Source organism: Aptenodytes forsteri, unplaced genomic scaffold (assembly GCF_000699145.1).
Source record: "Aptenodytes forsteri isolate BGI_AS27 unplaced genomic scaffold, ASM69914v1 Scaffold257, whole genome shotgun sequence".
Taxonomy (NCBI): Eukaryota; Metazoa; Chordata; class Aves; order Sphenisciformes; family Spheniscidae; genus Aptenodytes; species Aptenodytes forsteri.
The window spans coordinates 11,415,769-11,432,909 of NW_008795194.1; the positions used below are offsets into that span (position 1 = coordinate 11,415,769).

The window sequence follows — 17,141 nt, forward strand, 5'->3', positions numbered from 1 at the left end:
AGGTTTCTTCTTTTAAAATCAGAATTTAATAAGATTTTTGCTACAGCACTGCCTCTCCTTCTGGAAGCCGCCAGAAATACAAGGCCAGGAAATCCAGCCAGCACTAGTCTGAGGGGTGGCAGAAAGACTAATGTGAATTAAGGTGCAAGGAAGGGCTTTTCTAGAAATAATTCTGTTTTCTGAAGGTAGCTGCCATTTTGCTTTGTGCTTTTATGCAATTTGTTGTACATAGCATTTATCCTGTACCCTTTTTCATGCTTATGAAATATCTGATGATAAATACAGCTTGGTTTATCCCTAGATTTCCAGCAGTGTTATAAAGAAGCTCTAACTAGAGGTAAACACATAAGGGAAATAAAGATATGAAGTTACTAGGCACACAGCAGACCAGGGAATATCTTATGGAGGTATCTGTAGGTCCTGGAAATTATTTTGTCCTCTCAGTAGCCTCTCCCAACTCACGATTCCTTATTCCCATGGCAAATGGTCAGATATGTCATAAAAGAGTATACTAAGATGACAAAAATGATAGTTAATGGAAAGCTATTAAAAAACCCCCTGTCTTTCATAGTGTTACTTTGATTAACTCGATTTTCAGAAGAAAACACCAAAACACCAGAAATTCACAGTGAACTTTAGGGAAGATGCCTCTCATGTGAAAAGTAAGTCACATACGTTTCACTGGTGTTGTTTAAATCTCATGTCAGATAATTGCTACTGCTGGAAAATACCAGTCTTTCAGTGCTGCATATCATGTTTATCCTACCAATAGGACCTTTTTCATTAATAATTGCATTAAAATATCACCCCACTCATGTTCTGAAGCAGCACTCAAAACTTAGCAAATACTGAATTTTTAATTACATGATTTTGTTATTTCTTCACTATCTTTAAGTTCTTTACTTATGCCCATGAAAACTAAGAGAAAAGAAATTAAGCATTGAATGAAAGAGCACATGGAGCTTGTGTGTAGGTATTTGTCAGTGTCTGCCTTTCATATAACAAATTGAATCCTAAGTGAACAAAAAGAAAATGTGAAGAGACAGCCACATCTAGCCAACAGCAGGCTCCTAGAAATTTAATGGCATGGTCCGCCATAACCCAAAATCCTAGTAATGAGATACATTACTTCAACAACTATGTATTGGATATTGCACGATGTGGTAGTACACCTTGATAGTAGAACCCCACACTTATGCAAACTGCCAGAGGTCCTTAGTGCCCCCGCAAAGCAAAAAGGAACCTGGTGTATTGCACGATGTGGTAGTACACCTTGATAGTAGAACCCCACACTTATGCAAACTGCCAGAGGTCCTTAGTGCCCCCGCAAAGCAAAAAGGAACCTGGTTTCAAGTGAATTCAATTGATCCTTGCTGTCTTATGTGATTGCCCATTTTCTAGCATTGTGTATATTACTGCGATGTAGCAAATAATGATAATTCATAGTACTTCTCTCACATCAATACAAACTCAGCTTACCTTAGGCTTTGTCTCTATATGAAAGTAGCTTTATAGTCACATCGATATTTTCTATCCGTATGTTTGAAACAGCATGAGCCATTTCAGGATCCTTGAGTTCAGTTTTACTGGGTCTCAAGTTTGTTTCAACTTGCATGCAGGCAAATTCAGCTAAACCAAAAAACATTTAGAAGAGCATAAGGGTGTTCAACATGCAAATTTCATTAGCTTAATTCCCTCAGTCTAGATCTATGGAATAGGCCACAGAGGTTCAACTTTACTTTGTAGCTGATGTCTTATAAAGCAGAGGCTGTGGCTGTGCCGGGGGTCTGATCCCGCAGTCCCATAAGATCCGGTGCAGAGAGCAGTGAGCACCGACGCGTGTTTGTCACTTTGGTGAGTCTTTTTCCCTCCTTCATTTATTTTGCTGATATCCATCAATAATAGTTTCAGTGTACGCTGCCACTGTGTATCTACCTGTGCCCTGGGCTGCGGATGTGTTTATAAATTGAAAGATTTCTGACATGATAGATGGTATTTTAACAGTAATTAGAGCATATGGTAACGTCGATTCTTACTAGAAACAACTCTATTGCAAAGATTTCAGGCTGCCAGTAATGGAAATCTGACATTTATAGAGTCTTTGTGTTGTTTGAAGCTACTGGCCATTATAGCTGAATTGCTATGCTGCTCCACTCAGTCATTCTGTTTCCCAGAGGTGTTTCAAGAGCATGAAGCCATTTCTTTTCCTCTTTTTGTTTGTTTGTTTGTAAAGGGCCTAGTGAGTTATGTAGCTTTACCTGGGAAATAAAAAGACTTGCAAACGTAACACTTATTCCTCCCTGACATTTCAAATCTATGTGTTGGTGGTTAAACATTTAGTTACATAGCTATTTTTAATGAACTACCTTACTTAAAAATGAACTCTAAAATGCCAGTCTGCCTTAACAGCTATATTATGGTCAAATTCCCTGGTGAAATATGTGTAACCTGCTGACTTCAGTGGGAGCAACATACACCTGAGGGCAAAATTTGTCTCTTATGGATTGACTGTCAGATGTTTGGTACTATGTGCCAGATATTCAAAGGCATTTAGCTCCCAGCAACTCTTGTAATGAGACCTCTGGCTGAATTTTCACAGTCTTTTTGTGAATCTCACATAAAATGTGTAAATAAAAATGGGCCTGAGTCCTTATGTTCAATGGAAGTAATTTATTCTCAGGAGCAGTCCCAATGTGTATCTAGATCCTATTGAGATGATTAAGTACTTATTAACATGAGTAAGAGTTACGGATTACAGCATTCTGTTGACTATTTAAAAAATCACGAGGCACGATTTATACTAAAGTCAATGGGCAGAGATAGGAGGAGGAGGAAGCATTCGTTAGAGACGTGGACTGCACCGGGGTCCCCCGGAGCCTGTGTTTGTTGAGCTTGAGGTGTGATTTTTAAATTGCATCTTTGGTTTTGTAGGTGTCACTTTACACTTGCAACAAATTGTGTCCACCATTTTGAACTGATGAGGTATCCCTCTTTCTCTCAGCTTTTTCTTGTGGGTGGTAAATAGCACTCACGGAATTAGAATGCAATTTAAGAGTAAATTTAAGAGAAAATATTGTTTTCCAAGCAGATTCTGTTGTCAAAACTTATTTTCTCTCTGGACTACCCCACTATCAGCAAGATATCTGCATTTTCCTTCCTCAGGTTTACAGTTTGGGGGATGCACTCCAGGGTACTTGGTACTGGTTTCCAGCTGCCTTTCGGGGTCACAGTTTCTGCCACGTTTCATGAGTGGTCTGAGGAGTGAGAGAACCCATGGCTGGAAAGCAGGGTTGTGATCCCCCCCACCAAGTGCTGGTGATGTTCTACAAGACTGAGCCCCAAGCCTGAGCTGTCTGCTTCAGATTTAGCCAAAGAACAGTATTCAGCCTCTGAGGTGTGAGCTGTGTTTTGAAAATGTTTCCATATACATTGAACATGTTTAACAGCTGTTTAGAGTAGACCCTTTAAAATATCTATCAGACCTACCACCCAAATTGCATAGCAGGGCATTTTTGACATTTTTGGCTTGTAAATTAACTTGCTTGCTTGATGGTGAACATTTATTACTTTTTTGTTGATAGAAAACCAGCACACATTAATCATTAGTTTCATTTTGAGTCTAGTCATCATCCATTTATCAAATGAGGTGTCACTTGTATGTTGGTTGATGGAGTCACGCAGATTTGTGAGCCAGACAGTCTTATACTAGAAGCAACTTACACAGAGAGAGTTTTTTTCCACAGTAGAAGTCATTCACACAATCTTATGAACAATCTCATTGATAATCTAAGAAAAACCTTATCTTGAACTAGTGATAATGTAATCAAAGCTTGCTGAACATAAGATCTTGAAGCTCAAAAGTTTTGGATTTATCTGAAGAATGTGTGTGTTTATGCACACATAATTATACAAGGGTACATTATATCCCATGACTTTAAGCTAAATACCTTGAATTGAGAAGGCATCTGACATTTGGGTATCTTTTTATCATGTCATATGTATATATACATATATGTTGTAAAGAAATTCATAGACCTACAAATCTCGTGTCACACAATCACAGACCACATTATATCAGTCCCTTGTGAGTATGGCTCAGTTTATACCGGACATAAAGGGAAGGGCTTTTGAAAATCAGAAGAGTATCATGTGGTTGTTAGAAGACTTAAATTAGCCCATTCTAGACATACGGTCAGGGAGAAAGATGCATAGATCCGGCCAACAGCTGAGCATATTATTTCAGAGTTTAAGCATAACAAAAGAGGCCATCATGAAACCTTAGAGACCTAACTTCAAAACAAAATTATTAATAGCCAAGAGGGTAAAAGCTTTAGTGAAATTCGGAATCCAGTTCTAAATAGGATCTCCACTTCAAGAATGAATAATAGATGGAGTCCAACTGTTCTGTGGTTGAGCACAAATTAGTGATTCATTGATTGTAATCAAAAGCAGCTGCTTGTAATCAAAGCATAGGTTTTGATAGGTCATTATCAAATGATATGCTAATTTTCTATGTATATAAAGAGCAGAGATGGAGCTTGTCAAGAAAGGTCTTGATGATGCAAAAATACAGATTTTGTGAGAAGTTTACCTCGGTGCTTTCTTTCTTATCTGTCCTTTTTCCCACTCAGTATATTCTGTCTCCATAATTAGTTTGAGTTTTGTGGCAGCTTATTGGAAATGTCACCAACATCTGGGTTGGTGCAGCACAGCACAATAATACATTTGTAGGAAGAAAGCAGGTCTTAGCCCTTCCTTTTAGAGTTATCGTTACTAACTCACAATGAATATCCCTTTCTTTGGACATAAATTTGTGAGTCTGAATTTTGCTAAGTGTTTAGGCAAGTATTTTCAAATTCACATGTTTCGAGTTAAAAGACCTAAATACATGGCAATAGTTAGCCACCAATAGTTAATGAATAAGAATTACAGCTATTCAGAAACTAAAAATCAGATCACTATTTAACTGCTTAAATTTATACACATTTGGAAGTACCTTACCCTTAGGTCTCATAGTCTCAAAATTACCTGGGACAAAGCTCCATGCAAAATTAGTTCCCCTAGTGGCATCAAAGATCCCATATTTAATCACAAAACATCTTTAAAGTCCAAGATCTCCAAGGACATACTTCCACCCTTTGGGAAGAGATATTGTGTTCATTGCTAGGAAGGGATTGTTAGTGTCATCCCTTGGTAGGAGGTATCTGGCTATCTCCTTGCTAACTCTGAAGTAGCCCTATGAGCCAGAACGTCATTCTCTGGGTTTCAGCTTAGGCTGTGGAACTGAAACAGAGAAGGTTGGAAGGCCAAAAAGGACAGTTGTGATCCCTTAGTCTGATTTCACAACACAGTAGCCAATTCAGTGGAAATGAGGCCAAGCTCAGCATATTTCAGAAGGAGACTGTAGCTATCACTTTCTACCATACTTTTCATTTGCCATTGATCCTGGCATTTGCAATCTGTAGTTATTGTTCACTCCCTAGCTGCTTTTAGGTGTTCAAGAGGAATTTTCCATATCAATACAACAAGGATTTTTCCATTTCAGTACAGGCAGGAAAGTAACTTTTTTTAGCCTCAGACTTTGCTTCTATAAAACATTCCCTATGTCATTGCTAGACAGTCTTGCTGTGGTTGCTATTTAATTGATTTGGAAACTAAAGCTGCGATACCTCTGTAACAAAACTGTCAAGCTGAGCTAGTGACCACTGGATAAGTATTAGAATAATATTAATACGGTGGCAAACAGACAGCTCCCAGATGTGCTGTTGCCTCTCAGTCCAGCTCATAAAGTGTGTTGTTTGCAGAAGCACTGGCAACTTGGCACATTAAGTTGGGCTTCTACTTCTGTATCATGATTTTTTGTAACTGGTGTGATTTTTACTTTGGGGATGCTTTAATTTAAGCATTTCTGATATCAAGACATGACTGCAATGTGATGGCTGCTGTGAAGAGGAAATCCCACCTTGCACTGACATGTAGTTACATGGTGCACGTGTCTGACCTCTGAGACTAGACTTGCAGAGTAAATGGTTGAAAGGCTTAAGAGGGAAGTTCGGTCCTTCCAGTTGTAGGATTTTGCACCCAGGGTGTTGAAAGACCTGTCCCATAGTCACAATGGGGACCAGTGACTCAGGCATTGGTACTGTCATGTGAGGACCATACCAGCATCCCCCATTACCTACAGTAATCTACTGCCCCTTTCCAGCCCCACTGTGGCAGAATATGATCACAGCTAGTCTTCAGCACCTTCCTAGTGGGTAAACACCTCTTTAGTTCTGTTAGTAGTCCCAATAGTGTAACAAGCATTTCTAGCTTATCCTCAGCTTTTCCCCCGAAAACGTCCCAGGTCTTGGAACCATTCTCACCCGTTAGCATGCGCTTATAAAGCAAACATAGTTCAGATTATGCTGTGGTTTCTGAATGGAAAACCACAGGAAAACAGAGGATACTTTTCTCACTAATCATGGGTATTGTAAGAAAGACAGAAAAAGTGGACAAAAACACTGGAAGCTATTGCCATAGTCTAGGTGAGATTCTTTCATTTTCCCATTTAGAGAACAGGAGATAGTTTTATTCAGTGAGGCAATATGAGGTGACTCTGTTGCTAAATTGTGAATGTATTAAAATAATCCCCTCATTTAGACCATGTTTGAATTTGGTCCCCTATTTATAAATGTAGATGGACAGACAACAGCAATATCACAAAAATAAGTGAAATCTCAAAGAGCTTATTGTCTTTGCTTTTTGCTGAGCATGGTCTCTATCTTCACCAGAAATATGGCATGATCTAAAGGCCAGTTAATTGTTTCCATTTCTGCTAAGAGCTTAAAGATATCAGTAGGCAATTAATAATGTATTTTTAGAATGGCTGTTGTTTTTAATTTTTGGACAGTATGGCTGGGGACAGTCTTAGGTTAATTCAATATTTTATTTCCAGAATGAACCAGTAAACACAAAAAAAAAATTCAGTAAAATTTTTCAAAGTAGAAAAAAAGTTCAGTGTTATTATTCTCTCTTCTCACACTAGGCTCTCCACCGAATATTTCTCACTTTTTACTCTCTTATAGCAAGGTAGGGGTCTGATTGTCTAACCCTGTGAAAATTAGATAGTCTAGTCCCTTCTGTTGTGTGCTTCAGAGGTGAATATGGAGAAAACAGAACCATCATTGAGTCAAAACTTTAAGTGGGTCAGTCAAAACTGAAATTTTGCTTTTCCAGAGTTCACAGGACAGGCAAGGCATAGCAGAGGGATGGGGAGAGGGTGTGAAGCCCATGCTGCTGAGATGTGGGGGAACAGATATGGACACAGTGGCAATGGTGTACACCAACCTTCACCCTAGCAGGAGTCACATCCTAATTTTTTCCATTCTGGACAGCTGTGGTGGCAGCCAGCCTGGATGGTCAGTGCTTTGGCATGGACAAAGTGGGCAGAGAAACCGAAGGACTTTTATTACCTCTAACAGTGGTTGACTTTCCTGGCTTTGTCTATATGTAAGACAAAAATGTATACTCCTATAAAGAATAAATAAGAAACATAAACTTGACTTAAAAAATAACATTATCTTTCTTTCTTAAAAAGGTTTTCTTTGAAAGAAGAGAAAAAGATAAATGAGACCACCTCTCTTATTTTTCTAGTCTTAGCCTTAAGCCATTATAATTGCTTGAGCGAAGGTGAACAGCAAGCCAAACCAAGCCATGCATTTTGACTTCCTGTTCTGCTGACTAATGTATTGTTATTTGAAGTGTTTCATACTTCATTATGTGCAGTTTAATAAAGTAGTGTTGTGGGCAGATCTGCAGTGCCCTCAGATCTATGGAGCAGGTTAAAAAGTGGACCAGCACTTAAAGGTTGTGAAGCAGAGAAAACGATCTGCAAAATTCACAGTGAATAAAAATACATGCCTTCCAACACTGTGTTGCCCCCCTGTTTTCTGCTCTTAACCACAGCCTAAACAGCCCATTCTCATTTTTTACTCCGTACATTTTCACCTTGGTGCATTTCTTCATCTGTTTGTGGGATTGTATTCAAATATTCACACTGGGACCACAAGGGTAAAATATCATTTTCATTTTCTAAGTGAAAATGTCTTTATAATAAACAGGGGAAGTTAAAATTTATGCCTAACTTCATAGAAGGAGTAAAATATTTCTTATCAAATTGGAATTTGATAAAAAGTATACTACATTTCTAGAACACAACATTTCTTTAGTTGTTAGAGAGGTTGTGGATGGAAAAAGAAGAAATTTTAACAATTTGCACAGAAGACTTCAAATAGAGTGATTTCATGTAAAGGCTGCAACAGAAAATTCAGAGCTTTCCACATCCTAAAAAGAAATGCTTTAAGAAAGTAGAACAAATAAGAGCAAGAGAATATTACTTGATAGGATCCCATGTCTATTGCTGTTGTGGACATGCCAATTATCAGAAGACTAGTAGCGTGATCGGGTTTCCTGGAAGATGTTGATTGTGTCTCCTTGGCCACTTCAGTTATAAACTTTTCTTTCTGTATGTAATTCACTTTTACACCTTCTGCATGCACGAAGGTGCAGAAGGGGACAGGGACACTCCTGCAGCAGATCTCAGAAGCACTCAGATGCTCACAGCCTCTCTGTCCCCATGCACACATTGGCCCTCGCTGTAGGCTTTGACATCCCCTGCCAGTGGAAAGCATGCACTCGCGCCAGTGCTAGTTAGTATGGCAAACGAGCTGGAGCCTTGCAGACACACTCACCACGCAGTAAGCTCCAGCAAGTCCAGACATTTTCAGACTTTGGACCACCAAAACCTGTCTAAAAGGAACAAGTTCATACACGTTATGAACAAACCAAGTCTTTGAAATGTCGAAGGGTTTGTAGTTCACTGAAAATGTTTTAGGGATCCAGGTTGAAAAGTTTGAAACCACCGGTTGGATCCAGAAACTTAAAATGGGCAAAAGGGATATTGGAAGATGAGAGGAGGATTTGTGGAACAAATATGTAAAAAAGCTCTCAGCCATTCCTTTATTTACAGGAAGATGAGCCTTAGCTATCAACTTCTTGTTTGTCCTACAGGCCTCCTTTATGGAGAAAAAAATGGGTAAGGCATAGGCAATCAGTTAAACAGAACTAAATTAAAGTTGTTGACGAAAAATCATAACGTGCATTTGATTATTCAGCTTCGGTGAAACAAATATTTAGGGCAGCATTCAAGTTTTCATTGTTTTTATGACCAGTATGTTTGCTGCCATGAACTCAATCACAGCACAATAGGAGGTGAGACTAAATGGTTTGACACATAAAAAGTAATCATGATTAAAGAATTGACACTCTATGCAGTGCAGAGGCTGGGGGATTTTTTAATTGCAAGGCAGAGGCTGTTACATTTTTAAATGCAAAATTAATTTCAAGATTGATTGAAGTCTTCTTCCTTTCTTCTAGCAATGGAATTAGCGTATTATTGTGGGCCTTCTGTGGCTCTTTGTCTAGTGTACGGCATCTGCAGTGAGTTCAGCCGTGTTTAAAAATGCATTTAGATTTGAGCTCTAGAATAACCTTTGCAAGTACTTTACCCCCTTGAAACTTCACAATGAATTTAATATGGGAGATGGAGGAAGAAAAGGAGGAGGAGTTGGCATTAGAGCTTCAGAGGATACTAAAGGGTTCTGTTTATCCGGAGCCCAGGTAAATTGCTGGAGATTTAGCACACAGCGCATGCCATTTGACGGAACATGACCTTGAAAGGACACCTCCTTTCTGGTTTGAGGGGGGTAATTTTGTTTCATGCACTTGTCAATCTTGCGGCTGTTTCTTCAAAAGCAAGCAAGCATGCTGAATGAAATGTGTGACAGTGCTGAGGGGTGGCCCGCAAAAGTGTAAGGCTTGATTATTAATTAAGCTGAGACTGCACCCAAAGCTACAATGCTACAGTGCAAAATTATTTCTGTTATTTTTGTGGGAGCTTATGTTTGGTGGACTAGCACAGTTCAGATCTCACACACAGGGTTATGCACAAACAAAAGCAATCATCTATATATGGCAGTCCACACTTTTTTTGCAACTCTTCTTGTTAAAGGCGCTGATGAATCCACTCTTGCTGGAGAGCTGTGTTGGAACAGATCTGTGCTAATCAAGATGATTTTTTGGCTCTTGGGTATTCCTATGGTCTTAACTAAATCAGATTTGTAGGGCACACTTAATTGCTTTACTGCCTTCAATATGCAGCCATAAATGAAAATGGTCTGGCCTAATTCCTGTGTTGAATATCAACAAGTTGTGAAGTGTTTGTGTGTGAGAGACCGAGCTGGCATTATCTGGATGGTCGGTGCTGGCAGGAGATTAGCTTGAGGCTGCAGGGGCACAGCGACAAGGGAAGTTTCCCCATCATTGTCTTTCGTATGCTAATGCTCTTGTTCATTACATTAACTCTAGCATTGCAATTAAAAATAAGAAGAAAGAGAGTAGCAATAAATAGTACAATGTTTAAAATACTGAGTTATAATACATCCTAAATCTGCTAACCCTTACCAGTGAAAACTCAGATTAGCCAAAATCTGTTAACGTTTACTCATACTGGGAGAACAATTTCTCTGGATTTCAATAATTTTCCCAAACTGGATATATTTCTTTGTACTTCAGTTGGACTATAACAGGGCTACACGGAGAATTAAGATCTTACCACTTCAATGATATGACCAACAGAAGTTATTCTGTAAGGTCTGTTCAGCTTAATTTTACCACAAGTCCCAAGAAATGAGCACTGGGAAGCCAAGAAATGAGCACTGGGAAGGCATGCTCTGGGCAGCTTAGGAAATCACCAGGTCCCCATCACCTCCTTCTGTCACAGGGTATAACCCACACAGAGGAACCAGCAGGAGTAGATGTGCACCCACGTGTCTCCAGTGCAAGGCCAGAGGGCTAATACAAACCACTGCTCCTGGGCATTAAAGCCTTGGATTTAGCACTGAAGCAGCTGAGGTGCAGACACATTTCTTTCTGCCACTTCTGTCACAGCCAGGTAATCTCAGCAGGAGGACAGAAGAGACCCCCGGCAAGAGTTACATCTTCACCGCTTCAACCAAGTTTCCCTCACATTTCATATCACCCAGTTTAGCAGTAAAAAAAAGACTGTCAGGAGCTATATACCCTTATTGCAAGGAGTACTTCTTCTGGTAATTAAGATTCCTGTAGGGGTGATGCACAGTCAGGTGTGGCTTCTTCAGATGACTTCCCGTTTGCTAGGAGGCAAGATGTGGATGTAGAGATTCTTACTGCAGAACAAGTCCATGGCAGCTTGGCATGTTGGGAAGTGAGCTGAGGTCCCAGCCAGGCATTTCTGGATGTTTTACCCAAAATAAATAATAATTAAAATAAAATAAAATAAAATAAATTCAGTTATAAAACATTCAGAAATTTACTTTCCAAGCTCAGTAAAACCTAGAATTAGCACTTAGGTTTAAGCACCACATGTGGTACACTTTTTGGGACTAGACAAAAATTTTCCTTTTAAATTGTTTTAAAATATGTTTTTAAAAGATTTATAATGGAAGATAGTCAGTTTCAAAGAATTATTTGAATTCAAGTTTTTTAAAAAAATCAGCTTTGAAATGTTGAGATGCACACTTGGGCATGTGTTCATTACTGCACAACCATTTTTTTTCTGAAATTTTAAAAGAAGTCTATTTTAGAACTTAGAAATTGCCAAAATGTCAATGAATCGTAAATTATTTAAATAAAGTGTTTACAATGACTCAAATAATGTATTAAAATTTGCTATAGGGCAAAATTCAGATTGTTGTGTTTGAAGCAATGAGTACAATTCAATTTTTTAAATCCCTTAATTTTTCACAAGGCAAGAAAGACCGTTTCCAGCTCAGCTCTGCTGGTTTGTGTGTGATATAGCAAAGAATCAAGTACTGAAAAGAGTTAAAGCAATTTAGGGTGCTATCTTCTTTCTTACTAACGGCATCTTCGCTGCAAATCAAGCCTGAACTTCATGCAAGTCCCCCTATTCCTAAATTTTCTTTAGAAATTCAGTAATGCTGAAGTGAAATCTGTACCTTTCTAACCACTTTAATGGAAGCAGTATTTTACCCTAACTGGGCCAGTGAGGCATTGGCATAATCAGTAGCTTATGCTTGGTTCAGCAATAATAATTCAATTATATATGGATAATTCTTTTGTATTCATAAAGACAGCTCTAAGCCTTCAAAATCAGGCAGTCTGTATTTACTAGTTTGAAACTATTTCAATTTTATCTTTTACTTTTGAATTATTTTTATACAATTATCTCTCCCCATGAAAATTCTTTTCTGTGTTCATTGAACATTGAAGAGCAGTATGTTTCCATTTGAAAAGTCTTAGCATTCCAGATGAAAATAGATCCATTAATTACTGTTTTTTCCCCAAATTAATTTCATCTAACTGCCTCTATGTAGATCTGTGCCTGTATTGTACCACTTGGATTTAATTGTAGGGAATAAATAAAAACAAAAGATTCAAGACCTTTAATGCATAGGGAGAAATGGCAGCACCATCTACCATCACGGTTGCCTAAAACTCCCACAATAAGATCATCTTTGCATTTTTCCATAAATAAAAAACTTTTAACTTCTTCAACCTGAACTCTTCCCTACAAAGAATTTTTCAGGCTGAATTTAATCAATAATCAGTGAATCTATTTGGGTGATCATAGAATCGTAGGCTCATAGAGCAGCCCAGGTTGGAAGGGACCTTGAAAGATCATCTGGTCCAACCTTTCATGGGAAAGGGAGCCTAGATGAGATTATCTGGCACCCTGTCCAATTGCATATTGAAAACCTCCAGTGATGGGGACTCCACCATGTCCCTGTAGAGGTTGTTCCAGTGAATGATTGTTCTTACTGTAAAAAATCTCTTTCTTCTATTGAGATGAAACCTTTCCCACTGCAACTTGGACCATTGCCACTTGTCTTCTCCATGTGGCCTCTTGTGAAAAGAGAGCCTCCATCCTCTCTGTAGCCGCCCTTTAAGTACTGGAATACTGTGATGAGGTGCCCCCTGAGCCTTCTCTTCTCCAGAGAGAAAAGACCTTACTCCTTCAGTCTTTCCTCATGGGGCAGGTTCTCCAGTTCTTTCATCATCTTTGTGGCCCTCCTTTTGACCATCTCCAGTCTGTCCACGTCTTTCTTGAATTATGGGGACCACAACTGGACACAGTACTCCAGGAGTGGCATGACAATGCTGAGTAGAGTGAGATGATCATGTCTCTATCTCTGTTAGTAATGCCCGGGCGGATGCAGCCCAGGATCCGATTTGTCTTTGTTGCTGCAGCAGTGCCCTGCTGACTCATGTTCAGCTTGCTGTCCACCAGGACCTCCAAGTCCCCTTCAGCAAAGCTGCTCCCCAGTCACACAGATCCTAGCCTGCGCTGGGCTCTTTGGTTATTTCTTTCCAGGTGCAGGACTTTGCACTTGCCTTTGTTAAACTTCATATTGTTCTTGCTTGCCCACTCTTCCAGCCTGTCCAGGTCCCTCTGTAAGATGGCTCGCCCTTCTGACGTGTTCCATCTCACCACCTGGTTTGGTGTCATCAGCAAAGTTGGTGAGGGTGCTTTCAATCCCATCATCCAGATCATTTATGAAGATGTTGAACAGCATGGGGCCCATTATTGATCCCTGGGGGACCCCACTTGTGACGGGTTGATACTTTCCAAGAATGCAATTAACTGGGTAGGTTACAGAAAAGTTACCACAACTGAGCAAACCGAAAGCATGTTCAGCTCCTTCACAGCAGTTGTTCCCATGAATACTCTGACTTCATGGATAATGCAGGTTACCTTCTCTCACTTTGTCCCTGAGGCTCAGGGCAAAAACTAAATAATGAAGATAAAATATTCAGCAGTTGCTCATTCAGGGAGCACCAGCTGAGGACTTTGTGAAAAAGTGGTTTGTGATCATGTAATTAATGACAGTAGCAAAATACATATTCATGACCTAGATGGATTCTGGTATTTCCTAATTTTTAAGCGCTTGTCACAGTAATCTTAGTATTTAAAACATTTCTTCTGAGTGTGTAGCATGTCAGTCAGGGTGGGCAACAGAAGGCACAACTGACTCCCAAACTTGCTGCTTCTGAGAGGTTTCCCTGGCTTCTGGGCACCAAGTACCAGCCAAAAGTGCCTTTTTGTCTCTCCAACAGGGAAGTCAATCCATGGGGACTATCCCTCCTGATGAAAAGCAACAGGAAGAGGTTTGGGATTTTTTTTCCTGTGATCCAATTAGCAGAAAAGTTTGGGTCTCTTTCCACTTGCATGGAAGTTATCTTACAGATATAGGTGACATTAAGAATTCAGAAATTAGAATTGAAAAGGACTATCTAAAGCATTTCAAAAACAAATTTAGGATGGCTGTCGGCAGATTTATTTCAATTGATAAACTGTGTGGCTTTAAATATCCAGTAAAGGTTGTCTCAGGTCCCAGTCATCCCCACTCCCTTTATTGAGGCTTGCATATTCTCTCAGCAATGGTTAGTTCAGTTGTAGTAAAGGCAGAGACAAAGTACTAGAAACAGGAAACATGCAAATAAAATTCCTGCACGTCCTTCAGAAACTGTCTGTGCAGCCTGTAATTTCTAGGGCAAAGGTTTGATGTCTGATGCTTCAAGTGAAGTTTGAAACTGAAAAAACCCTGGCTCCTGTGGAGAAGAAAATGTGTCGAGGAAGTTTGTCCTTTTTAATCCAAGCACCTAAGAAAAAGTGTTAGATCTAAAATATATAGGTTTTGTCAGAACAGGCTTCTATAAAAACCCAAGCCAGAGAAATATTTCTGTGTTTTTTTAATGATTTACATTGGAAAATAAGTTTTTAGAGGACTCTTTCTCAATGCTACCAACCTAGACAGAGCAGTAAAGGAACCAGGAAGCCAAGATGGCTTAGGTTTGACTAAATAAAAAATATGATAGATTAAGGTTTTAGCTGAAGATAAGAGAAATGCAGAAACACAATATGTACCAAAATAACTATTTTTAAAGTATTCTTATAAAAATATTTTGTTATTAAATAGTTTTATTACATTTTACTTAGAAACAGGGCCTGCCCTAGTTTCTGTGATTGTTTGTTACAGCACTTTCGACATCTCCATCCCTCTGTAAGATTATAGAAAAGAGGTCCAGGAAAAATTTTCAATAATTCCTAGAGGCAGGTCTCTCCAAACAGCATCCACCATCAAGTTGCTGTTCTATCATTGGTTTGTTATGTTGAAATAAATATTGCAAGGGCTTTCTCAGTGGATTAAATCTTTTTAAGCAAGGACAATTTCAAGGCAATATCTTGTAATGTATATTAGGGCTTTCCCATACACACATGCTCAAGAGTGCACATGTGTGTGTGTAAATACTTATATAAAGTCTTCTGGGAAGACAGCATCTCATTAATGCCCTTAAATCCAAGAGAGATGAGCACATGCTAGTGTTACAAATTTATCTAAAAGGAGAGGATTGACAGTGTTGTACCAAACTCTACAAAGAAAAGGATTAAGATCAGGGGCAGTAGCCATGGAAGTAAAAGTGAACCTTTCCATCAGATTCACTAAATGTCAGCTATGGCTGTCCCTAAGACAATATTATGCAATGATTGTATCATTTGTAAATTTTGGAAGACGTATGACATCATACAGAAACATTAAAAAAAAAAAAAAAAATCTTACCTGTGTATGAATATTTGGTCTACGTCTTTGAGCTTCCTTGAACTCATGGCTGCTGAGAGTTAGTAATTTTGTAAGCGGTTTCATTGTTTGATGCCTAAAGGTAGGCAATTACATTTTGTATTTGAGTTTCAAATATCCTCTGAAAATCAAGTTATTTATTTAAGTGCTTCACTGTGAACTTAGCCCAATTTCTGTTACTCATGCCGGAATATATTGGCTAGCATTCTTCAGAATTTTGTCTCAGAATTAATAGGCATATGCAAACATATTTTGATCTGCTCAGGTTTTGTGTTCTTGCTTCTTTTAATAGGTACTCAAACATCACATGCAACCTTTTGCCCATCTCCTTCTCCACAGGGCTATATTTATAAATGGTTTCGCCTTTAATATGGCCCTGCTTTCCTATTTTAGAGAACAGAAATGACTTATCAGCCTGGTAGCAGATCCTTATTTTGTCTGCCTCCCACAATCCATCAGGAGAGGGTTAAGAAAAGGACCGGTTATCTCATAGCAGTCAAATTCTTTGTACATCATTGAGTTTTACATTGAACATCTCTGTGTGCTGTCAGCTGCAGAGAAAGAAGATTACACTGTCTGTCTGCTACATGAATACCCTGTAAATACTGCTTCAGTGCAAAAGGCAGATTTCTAATCAGCTATGAAATAAACAGAAACTGCTAGTTATTTTATCATTCAAATAATCAAATTTGGTTGCTTTAATGCACAACAGCAATTTACTTAATGTATTAACAGACGTCTAATAGCACAACAGCCAAAATATCCAAAAGAGTAAAACAAACCCCACAAATGAGAGAGGTTATGAAAATATTTAACAAGAGCAGTCCTACACACTGGGCTGCTCACCAGCATCTACAGTGCAAGCAACTCTTTTTGAACCTATAAATGATTTTGAATCACCGATCCCCAAGTTGGTGGGGAATAAGGATAGTAGGGATGGGGAGATGCAAGATTGTTTGGGGTTTTATGTTTGGTTTTTTCCAAGACAGTCTTAAACACCATCTTTCCAGGCACCACCGAACACAGTGGAAACAAAAGCTTTTACCTAATTTGATAGGAAACGACTGCATAAAGGGAAAAGTGAAGATATACTTCAGATTTGATATTTTTAAAACATCAGGCTGCACCTTTGTAAGCATACGCATGTTGCAGGTCAGTTATTTATGGAAATGGCAATGGGGGATGCAATCAGTAACCAGTCTTGAATGTATCTTGTCACCTAAAACATGTCTGTATACAGGAATACATAAGGCTCTAGTAAATTCCAGAGGAGAAAAAATCTGAATTAGAGCAGTGAAGGTTTCTTGTAGGATGCTCTTGTATCTTTTGAGAAATGACAGGAATCTTTACAAAGTGATGCAACACTTGCAAAATCACAGCAAATGTGCAGATTGCTGATTCTGCTGCTGGTGGGGATCGTAATAGTATAGCCTGCATGGGGCTTTGTTTTCACAGTTAGACGCA

At 38.9% G+C, this 17,141-nt stretch overlaps 1 protein-coding gene across 1 annotated transcript in view; it reads left to right on the plus strand.

Annotated features, from left to right (window-relative positions):
- Positions 1 to 17,141, plus strand: part of PTPRN2 (protein tyrosine phosphatase, receptor type N2) — a gene marked incomplete at its 3' end in the record, with an annotated part of 561,766 nt that overhangs the window by 402,670 nt on the left and 141,955 nt on the right. Inside the window, exon 15 of the mRNA XM_009278699.1 lies at positions 12,988 to 12,999. Within this exon, the coding sequence (XP_009276974.1) occupies positions 12,988 to 12,999 (12 nt within the window). The remainder of the gene's footprint in view (positions 1 to 12,987; positions 13,000 to 17,141) is intronic.